Here is an 11,378-nt window from a genome sequence, read left to right on the forward strand (position 1 = left end):
CCAGAACCGTGACAACAAGAAAAACAATGGTGTGCTTGGTTTCAATGTAACTTCATTCTTTCATGAGTTATTTACAAGTTTCTGACCACTTATAAAATGTGTTCAAAGTGCCGCGCATTGTGTTGGATTGTCAATGCAACCCTCTTCTCCCACTCTTCACACACTGATAGCAACACCGCAGGAGAAATGCCAGCACAGGCATCCAGTATCCGTAGTTTCAGGTGCTGCACATCTCGTAACTTCACACCATAGACAATTGCCTTCAGATGACCCCAAAGATAAAAGTTAGAGCCGGGTCGTAACAGGGTGAGATCGGGAGGCCATTCAACTGGCCCATGACGACCAATCCACTTTCCAGGAAACTGTTCATCTAGGAATGCTCAGACCTGGCACCCATAATGTGGTTGTGCATCATCTTGCTGGAAAAACTCAGGGAACGTGCCAGCTTCAGTGCATAAAGAGGGAAACACATCATCATGTAGTAATTTCAAATATTCAGTGGCCTTGAGGTTTCCATTGATGAAGAATGGACCCACTATCGTTGTACCCCATATACCACACCAAACCATCACTTTTGTTGTTCCAACAGTCTTGGAGGGATCCATCCAATGTGGGTTAGTGTCAGACCAATAGCGGTGGTTTTGTTTGTTAACTTCAGCGTTCACATAAAAGTTTGCCTCATCACTGAACAAAATCTTCTGCGTGAACTGAGGGTCCTGTTCCAATTTTTGTTTTGCCCATTCTGCAAATTCTGTGCGCCGATCTGGGTCATCCTCGTTGAGATGCTGCAGTAGCTGGAGTTTGTAAGGGTGCCATTTGTGAGTAGCTAATATCCGCCGAAGGGATGTTCGACTAATGCCACTCTGCAGTGACATACGGCAAGTGCTACGCTGTGGGCTCTTGCTGAATGAAGCTAGGACAGCCACTGATGTTTCTTCATTAGTGACAGTTTTCTTTGGTCCACATTTTGGCAAATCCAACACTGAACCAGTTTCACGAAACTTAGCAAGCAGTTTGCTAACTGTAGCATGGGAGATGGGTGGTCTCGTAGGGTGTCTTGCATTGAAATCTGCTGCAATGATTAGACAATGATGCAAAAGTTGATATCTGTGTTCACCAGATATCAACACAATTTCGATCCGCTTCTCACGTGTTAACCTCTTCAACATGTCAATGGCTGTGAACAAAGAGAAACTTGTAAATAACTCATGAAAGAATAAAGTTACGTTGAAACCAAGCACAGGCAGCACGGTGGCACGGTGGTTAGCACTGTTGCCGCACAGCAAGAAGGTCCTGAGTTCAATTCCACCATCAGGCCGGGGTCTTTCTGTGTGGAGTTTGCATGTTCTCCCCGTGTTTGCGTGGGTTCTCTCCGGGTACTCCGGCTTCCTCCCACCGTCCGAAGACATGCAACTTGTGGGGATAGGTTAATTGGATAATTCAAATTGCCACTAGGTGTGAATGTGCGAGTGAATGTGAGTGCGAATGGTTGTCTGTCCCTGTGTGTTGGCCCTGTGACAGACTGGCGACCTGTCCAGGGTGTACCCCGCCTCTCGCCCTATGACAGCTGGGATAGGCTCCAGCGCCCCCCGCCACCCTGAAAAGGATAAGCGGAAGCGAATGGATGGATGGATGGATGAAACCAAGCACACCATTGTTTTTCTTGTGACATTACCAATAAGTTTGATGTCTCACATGGCCCTCTTCCTATTGAAAAAACAAAAGTTGTATCCAAGATGGCCGAATTCTAAATGACCAATATGGTCACCACCCATCTTGCGGAGTTTGCCCCCTCACATATACTAATGTGCCACAAACAGGACTTTAATGTCACCAACCATTCCCATGTTATTACGGTGAATCCATATAAATGGCCCACCCTATATTTACAGAACAATCAGCTGTTCTTCAATAAGATGCCACACAAATTATTTGTGCCACTCCAAAAACATAATTTCTGTCCACTATAAAGGAGAACATCACAGCCTGATACCTGATGCCTCACAGCAGCAGGTGTATCACTCCTTTTCTATCTGGAGACAGCAGTTGCCTCATTGTTCTGACATACAACACAAAACTATCCACAACACTACACACTAACCACACAAGACAACACCACTAACTACACAAGACAACACATGAACTACACACTCCAAACACGCTAAATGTCACAAATCTCTCACATCTCAAAACTCGCGCTCTCTCTTTTTCTGCTCTCTCTCTGCTCTCTCTCTCTCTCTCTCTCTCTCTCTCTCTCACCATCACTCCTAAAACCTGTTTTGTTTTGTTTTTTTGGTCATAAGCAGAGAGTGCTTGCTAGTGCTGTCTTTAGACAGTAAATGTGACGAACCTACTGAGGAAAAACGCCACATATATATATTGTTTATCATGACTCTGGTTTTATATGGCCTATCAACACAATTTATTCTTCGTCAGTTAAACAGCAGCACTCATGCGATTATTTTGCCCCCTTAGCTCCAGGTGTTGTGCTAGACAGTGGTCGTGATTACCGTCCACGTGAGCGCGCGCAGCTGCTCAAAGCTGTAGCGTCCAGATTAACACAGCTTCAACTATCTGTTTGTTGAAAAATAGTAACGGACCGCATTTTCTTGTTAATAACTGTAATGGCTTTGTAACGATAGCAGGGCTCTCAAAATTTCAAAATCCCTGGTAGCCCTTCCGGCAGGGACTCTTCAGTTTTTGGTAGCCCAAAATAAATTTAAGTAGCCCGAAGAAAAAAGGGAGCAATTTTGTTATGTTTTGTTTCCTGTTTTGTTTCCGTTACAATATTATACTTTAATGTCTTGATGCATTCTCAATCATCCAGGAAAGTAAATCTCCAAAAGTTGAATCTGTTCATCTGGACGTAGCGTTTTGTGGGAGAAACGCTACAACACAGAGCGAACACCATCCCCACTGACACAGCGGCCAGGGAGGCAGAAGAACAGCACATCAAGAAGGCCCTGAGTAAATGTGGTTATCTCAGCTGGACTTTTGTCAAAGCTGGGAAGGCACCTAAAGAAAGCTCCAGCCGATCCAGGAGAGAAGGACAACCGCTGCCCAGGCGAAAACCTGTAGTGATCCCATATGTGTCAGGAGTATCTGAACAGTTGAGACGCATTTTTTCTAAACACCGGGTCTCTGTGGCTTTTAAACCCCAAAATACGCTGCGCCAAAAACTGGTCCACCCAAGGATCGGGTCCCCGACACAAACAGAGTAACATAGTGTACGCTGTTAAGTGCCAGGAGGATTGCCAGGATTTATACATCGGGGAAACCAAACAAACTCTAGCGAAGCGGATGGCACAACACAGAAGAGCAACCTCGTCAGGCCAGGACTCTGCAGTTTATTTACACCTACAGGCCAGTGGACACTCTTTCAATGATGAGGATGTACACATCCTGGACAGGGAAGAACGCTGGTTTGAGCGCGAGTCAAGGAGGCCATTTACGTGAAAAAGGAAAGACCATCTCTGAATCGAGGGAGGGGCCTAAGGGTACATCTTTCGCCATCTTACAATGCTGTGATTGCAGCCATTCCCCAACACTCTGTGAATGGTACTTATGGCCATTGATCAGTGTTCTTTGATCAGTGGGTTTTGGTCAGTGATTGTTGATCAATGGTCATGGGAATTTGCATAATTATGATTAAGGAACTGACCTCACAGCCCATTGTTCCTTCAGTGGGCTGGTTTCAGTCATTATGCAAATGTACTGTTTATAAGGTTTGGGGAAACCTGCAGTCAGCTGAGACTGAAGAAGTCACTTGGATGAGTGACGAAACGTTTCTCCCACAAAACGCTACGTCCAGATGAACAGATTCAACTTTTGGAGATTATACTTTAATGTATAATATTGTAACGGAAACAAAACATTAATCAAAAAATTGTTGAAACACAAATTACAATATTGTATAAAAATTACAGTCATCAACTCAAATACTTGGTTGTAATTGAACAGAAATCTCTATGAACTTGTAAGAACTGTACAACATGAATCAGTCTGTGTCAGATCCTGAATTTGAAATTTCCACTGAAATCACGGGTAAGAGGCAAGTGGAACCAAGATCGAGGCCATTTGCTTTTTGAAGTTTGCAAAGACTGCTAAATTTTGCCAGTGGTAGTTCACTCTTTGCAACATAGTACGCTGTTTTAAACAGATTTTTCAGGTTGATCTTTAGTATGTTATTTGCAGACTGAGCAATAATGCATTTCTCATGGGTTCTAATGGGGGCCTTTGTTAAAATTACTGGTCCCAGTAACAAAGGCGCTTGTCGACTCAGAAATCGAGGGAAACCAACAACACACCCGGCAGAACATTATGTTATTTACAGGGGTGCACATAAGTGGTCCGCATGTGCGCATTCGCTGTCAAAATAAAAGACGGGCACCAGATAAGAAGTTGCAATGCGCGTTTGCGTCCATATAAAAGGCTCTGTTTTTGTCCGCTAGAGTGGGATTTTCACGGCACATTCTGCACCAAATCTCTGTGCGTTCATCATTTGTTTGAAGCCAGCTCACCTCCTGCAACCACTTTTCCGAGATTACGCGCTTCTTTTGTGGTTCGGACTCCTTCTGACATTTCTTTGGAGGTGGAGGAACACCAAAGTAATTGCTTAAAGGAGCTTCTTCGACATCTTTAAGAGTTCTAAACAAATGTCTGTCCTCCTCCAGAAAATCTAATGTACGCAAACACGCATTGCAACTTCTTATCTTGTGCGTTTTTTATTTTGACAGCGAATGCGCACCTGCGGACCACTTATGTGCACCCCTGGTTATTGAGCTTGTCATATTGCAGCCACAGAAATTCTTTTGTCCATGAAACCATAAAGCTGCACTTTCTTTTTGCCTTATAGTCTGATTTGTCATAACTTTTCCGTTTTGTGGTAAGCTTTTCTTTGGCTGTCACTTCTTCACCCTGACCAGTCTTATATGGCTCAGCAGAACTAAAATATATATCCTGCTGCCTTTACACACGCACTCACATAACGCTCAGCGATTCTCTGCACGATCAACCTCTCACATGTTTAAGCTTCCTGCGGGAGAGTTCACTTGTCAGGTTTGCATAGTAAACTTTTTTTTTTTTTTTTTTTTTTTGCCTGTCCCGTTTGGTTCTTTTGCCATCAGAATTATTGTCTAAAGGCGAAGAAAGATGCCCAACGGATTTACTTTACCAAATGGACCATCCCAGCCTTGCCGTAATGGTCCATTTGATTCACCTTTTATTGTTTTTGTTTTTTTTCACTTGCTGAATACGGGACAGACTTGACTGGTGGAAAGAAAGGGGAGAAAGAAAGAGGGAAATAAAAAAAAAAAACCTGAGAAGAGGGACGGGGAAAAGGGGCAAAAAACAAAAACCAACAGAATAAGCAGACAAAAAATACATATATCGATCACCTGGATCACCTGTTGAGAAAGAAAAAAGAAAGCAAGCAGAAGAAGACGAGAGTAATAAACAAGATCTAAATATTAAACATTATGGTGCAGCACGTGAGATCGACAGCGCACAGTGTACTTTGAGGTAGGAGCCAAAAATGGTGTAGTTTGTGTGTGTGATCACCCGTGTGTACACCTGTGAGCATGGACGCGCTTGTTTTTAAAAGGTTCCTTCATGTAATGATCTGCTAGAGGGTGTGGGGGGCCACAGCCCCGTCCTCCAGGGCATGAAGCAGGTATGGAGGAGATCAAAACTCCAGACATCCAGAGGCCCCCAGAACACAAGAGACCAGGGAAGACCAACAGAGGGGCAGCCGCGCCACTATCCCAGAAAGAGCTGAGGAGAGTCCCAGAGGAGGGGTCACTCAGCAGCAGCGGAGCAGAAGCCAGGGGGTTGCAGTGACGTGCCCGTGAGCTCCGCCCGGCAGCCAGCTGTGCTGAGTGACCGAGCCCGGGCCAAGAGGCCGAGGGCACCCCATCCCCAGTGGCCCGAGCGAGCCCCAGGCTCCAGGCCCCGATAAGCAGCCGCCAAGGAGTGAGCCGGTGGGTACCTGGGCGCCCACCCCGGACACAAAGAACCACCAATGCACCGATGTCTGAGGGCGTCTGCCACCGGCAGGGGAGTGGTGGGGAGATAGGCCTCCAAACCTTGGAGGGCCTGAGATGTCCCCAGAGAGGTGGCGTCTGATACCCAACCTGACATATAGACACAGACATACAGGCACACACAGATACCAACATCCATTCCCACCCTCATGCTCTCATATACAATTACTCAACACTCACCCAACGTGGAGACAGACATAAAGAGACACTGTACACACAATCACACTCCCCAAGCGTACTCTAAGCCCCGGGTCTAGGGTACCCTTGCCCTGGAGGGGAAACTGCGCCCAGACCCAGGTGGTGTTACCCTTTTCCCTGCGGTGGGAGAGAAGCAGACCGCCCGACTCCGCAGCAGCAGGGAGGCCCCACATTCCAGACCCCAGTCGGACGGCCAACTCCTCCTCCTAGCCCCCCGCTCCAGCAGGCCGCCGCAGAGAACGGGGTGTGGGAAGACTCCCAACCTCCCTCCACCCGCTCATATGTAGTGTTGATGTATGTGTGTTCTAAGGTGCATTTAAAACCCAGGAGGGCATGGAGCTACCTGCCAGAGCAGCAGGTAAGCGTATAGCCCCTCCTGCTAGCCCTCAATGTCTACGTGTATTTAAAATTGAGAGGTGGGCAGCGACGCCAGGGGTGAGGTGTACACCCTGATGGTGATTGTAATCCGTGTAGCGTGCCCACCCCCAAGATCCTATATGTATGGTTTGCATAGTAAACTAACGATTGATAAGATGATGTCAGAGGAATTGGTGCGCAAATTATCGTCACTCACCAATCAGTACTGTCGCTCTCTATACACAGTTCGCGCGATTGCAAAGTGAAAGCAAAAAACAAGCACAAATTCAAATGCGATTTCAATATGTCACATATAGGGCTGCTCGATTATGGCAAAAATGATAATCACGATTATTTTCACTGAAATTGAGATCTCGATTATTTGACGATATTTATTTAACAATAACAATGTATTGAATAATGGCTTTGAAGATTGTCAAAAATAGTATAAAATAGTGTGCAAATACTGATAACAGTGCAAATGTTTGCAATATAAAAAATAAAATGTAAACATCTATGTTTAGTGAACTTTGCCATGTCGCTCTGTGGTGCAGCTACGACACCAAAGTTTACACACTATGTCTACTTGATCCACATCTGACTCCGCGAACCCATAATGTTTCCACACCACTGAAGGTTTTTTTGGTTTTTTTTACCTTTCTTTTCAACCAACGGCAGTCACTCTCCTCTCCAAATAACTTCTGCTTAGCTTTCCGAGCTTCCCTCTGTTAGCTCCTCTTAATTGTTGTGACGCGTGTTCGAAACGCAGAGAGGTGCGCTCGATTTGCCACACGGAGCAGCGCGAGAGTAAAGCACGAGGGAGGTGCTAATAATCGGCTCAGTCATTTTTAATGATTGTTGAAAGCCCAGATCGTAATTTAGATTAAAATTTGATTAATAGAGCAGCCCTAGTCACATATTGCCAGTGGCTCACCGATGCCAATGACATAATTACCCAGCTACATTTCCGAAAGAATGCAAAAGCATTGACATATATTTTTCCTTCCTATGATAGCCCGACGGGCAGGGCAGGGATAGATTCTGGTAGCCCGACTGGAAAAATCGCTAGCCCCGGGACGTCGGGCTAGCGATTTTGCGAGCCCTGGATAGGAATAGTAATTAGTTAGATTACTCGATACTGAAAAAAGTTACGCCATTAGTAACGCCGTTACTTGTAACGCCGTCATTCCCATCACTGGAAATGAGTTCAGAAATGTATCTTCAGCTGTGAAATAAAAGGGGGGGAAAGAAACAGAAAAAAGGGAAATAAAGAGAAGAAAGAAAAAAATAATTATAAACGTGTGATATATCCCAAAGTAACATAATCCCTGCAAAATAATCCCACTCATTTCCACTCAGGTCATTGCCCTAGACCAGGGGTGGCCAACCAGTCAGAGACCAAGAGCCACTTTTTTTTTACTGTGTTACCGCAAAGAGCCACATTATACGCATGGGCGCACATGAACATCACCCATCCTTTCCTCCCTTTCTCTCTCTCTCTCTCTCTCTCTCTCACACACACACACACACACACAAAAATACACACATCTCTGCTCAGCCAGATTTATTGAAAATGTCACACACCTACATGATAATGATAGAAATGGACTCCTACAGTAAAACCACAGACCAGTCATTTTCAACAATGAACATTGTGTGCACTGTCTCACACACAAACTCTCAGTTCAACCAAGTCCACAAACAAAAATATAATAATCTACAATAGCATTTACTTTTACAATGCATGTTGTTTAGTGGGACTTCTGGCATTCCTTGCCTTGAACAATCCTCTTGTTAAGGTTCATTTTAAGGAGAGAGAGAGGGAGGAGATCGGAATAACACACTGATCCGGCCAGGTGGAGTCAAACGATGATTTTAATGAACACACGCAGCATGGGGAGATGGTCCGCTGTACGCAGACAGTATCAGATCTCCGCCCAGCAACTACACCAGAATAGTTTTATAGCATCAGGGTTTAACGCCCCCTCTTGCGTCAGATAAACACAATACACGCATACGTCAAATCAAAACCACAATGACTTTTAACACAGTTTGAAAAGATCATCGTCTCGTCTCTACGGCAGGTGCTTCCCCACAACTCGCCTTCGCTGTCGCTTATCTCTGGAACAAACTGTCACATATGCTGGCACAATTTGCAGTTGCAAGCAAAACATTATTAAACTTTCACCTATATAACTGAGTCTATCTACTGTGTGTGTGTGTGGGTGTGTGTATACGTGTCAACCTTTTGCTGCACTCTTTTTCACCTCTCACCTCTTCAGCTAAAACTTGTAACCTTTCCACTAGACAGAAGGCCAGCACGTACACTACTGAAACTATATGTGTAATATATCGAATACATGTTTTAATCAAGAACCTCTACTAAAAGCTTAATCAAAGATATAAATGAATAAAAGCTAATAAAGAATAAACTGGTGAGAGTCTCCTGAGACTCTGCTTTCGGTTTCATTTCCTGCAAAGCATACTCTGCAAACCTGCAGTTTCCTGTCAGCCTGCAACTCAGTCTTTCACACACTGAAGTCTGGACTTCAGTGTAAGAGTATAAAAACATTCAAAATCATTTAGGATTATAGATTCAACTCAACAGTTTAAAGTGGTTCTTACTGGACCTGTAATAAAGGCTGATATGATACCAGTATGTTTGAACATCTGAATGCAATATCACTATTAATAATTAGTACAATGGTAATAGCAACAAAATAATTTCTACTCCCAATACTCTTCAAATCTGGCTTGTATTCCGTTGTTGCCACTCGAAGCAATTCTTTAACATGAGTGTCAGTCAGAACAGATTGATGCTTTGATTTCACATGTTTTAGGGTAGAAAACACAGACTCGCAGACGCATGTTGACCCAAACATTGACAGTATCTTAAGCGCAGCCTGTTTGACATTGGGGTATTTTTCCATTGGCACACTTTTCCAGAAATCAATGGTCCCTTCCCTTAAAGCAGGTTTCAATTGGTCCTCCTCACAAAGATCGATCATCTCCAACTCAGCCGCAGCTTCATCTGTGACTAGCGGGACTTTCAAACAGCCCGTCTCTGCATTAAATGGGTCAACGAGGAACGTAATCTGTGGCCTTTTCAATTGTAGATCATGGAACCGGGTCACAAAGCTTTCGTGCAAGTTTTCAATCAGCGTTGCATATCTGGCTCTTTGCTTACTCAGGGCAGCGCTGGTGACTTGCCCGCTGGCTTTTAGCAGAGTGGGAAAATGCGTTAAATCTCCCTTTTGAATATGTGTGTTGAACAGCTTCAGTTTGTTGACAAACGCAAACACAGTTTGCACCAGGTCAGGCAGCATTTTTAACTTACCCTGCAGGGTCAGGTTCAGTCTGTCCAAGTGACACATCATGTCGACCAAAAAGGCCAGATCCATAATCCACTTGAGGTCCGAGAGCTCGGGATAGTCCTTGTCCTTCTCTTCCATAAACAGTTTCATGGCATCCAAAAGCTCATAGAAGCGAGAGAGTACCTGGCCTTTTGACAGCCACCTCACAGTGCAGTGCAGCGGCAGGTCACCTGGAAGCCCTTGGTCCAGCTCAGCGATGAGATTCTTGAATTGCCTGTGGTTAAGCGCATGTGTGCGGATATAGTTGACGATTTCCATCACAGGCTTCATGATGTTATCTAAATTCAATGATTTAGACACGAGTTGCTCCATGTGGACGATGCAGTGGAAATTCCAAAAGTCAGGAATAGTTTGGTCAGCTTTGCACAGCCCCACAAGCCCGTTCACAGATCCCATCATGGCTGGTGCTCCATCCGTGGCTATTGCAGTTAATTTCGTTATGGGCAGATTTGCGTTTTCAAATGCAGCCATCATGGTTTCTTTCACATCTATCCCACGGGTTCTGTCTTTTAATGCCACAATATCCAGGAGTTCTTCTTTGATCACACAATCGTTTGGCACAGACCGTGCAAATATTGCAAACTGAGGCTTGTCTTGTATAGCACAACTCTCATCCAATGCCAAACTAAAATACTCACATGTATCTGCTTTTCTGCCTGACTTTTCAAAGTGGCCAGCTCGTGCTTGCGAAGTTCAGTCCCTTTTGGAAATTCCCGGTCGATGTTAGCATGGAGTGAGCTGAAGTGGCGCTGAAGATTTGAAGCTTTGAAATGCGCTAATGATGTCTGGCATATAAGGCAGAATGGCTTGCCATTGCGTTCAACAAAAAAATATACAGGGAGTGCAGAATTATTAGGCAAGTTGTATTTTTGAGGAACAATTTTATTATTGAACAACAACCATGTGCTCAATGAACCCAAAAAACTCATTAATATCAAAGCTGAATGTTTTTGGAAGTAGTTTTTAGTTTGTTTTCAGTTTTAGCTATTTTAGGGGGATATCTGTGTGTGCAGGTGACTATCACTGTGCATAATTATTAGGCAACTTAACAAAAAACAAATATATACCCATTTCAATCATTTATTTTTACCAGTGACACCAATATAACATCTCCACATTCACAAATATACATTTCTGACATTCAAAAACAAAACAAAAACAAATCAGCGACCAATATAGCCACCTTTCTTTGCAAGGACACTCAAAAGCCTGCCATCCATGGATTCTGTCAGTGTTTTGATCTGTTCACCATCAACATTGCGTGCAGCAGCAACCACAGCCTCCCAGACACTGTTCAGAGAGGTGTACTGTTTTCCCTCCTTGTAAATCTCACATTTGATGATGGACCACAGGTTCTCAATGGGGTTCAGATCAGGTGAACAAGGAGGCCATGTCATTAGTTTCTCTT

General features: G+C 44.3%; 1 protein-coding gene across 1 annotated transcript in view; it reads right to left on the minus strand.

Annotated features, from left to right (window-relative positions):
- The window catches only part of LOC120435194 (interferon-induced very large GTPase 1-like), a 29,066-nt gene extending 18,625 nt beyond the window's left edge, over positions 1-10,441 (minus strand). Inside the window, exons 1-2 of the mRNA XM_039604270.1 lie at positions 9,934-10,441; positions 8,871-8,932 (exon numbers count right to left, since the gene is read on the minus strand). Coding sequence (XP_039460204.1) covers positions 8,871-8,932; positions 9,934-10,441 — 570 coding nt within the window. The remainder of the gene's footprint in view (positions 1-8,870; positions 8,933-9,933) is intronic.
- Positions 10,442-11,378: the final 937 nt, after the last annotated feature.

This window comes from Oreochromis aureus, linkage group 3, assembly GCF_013358895.1.
Source record: "Oreochromis aureus strain Israel breed Guangdong linkage group 3, ZZ_aureus, whole genome shotgun sequence".
In the NCBI taxonomy this organism is placed as follows: Eukaryota; Metazoa; Chordata; class Actinopteri; order Cichliformes; family Cichlidae; genus Oreochromis; species Oreochromis aureus.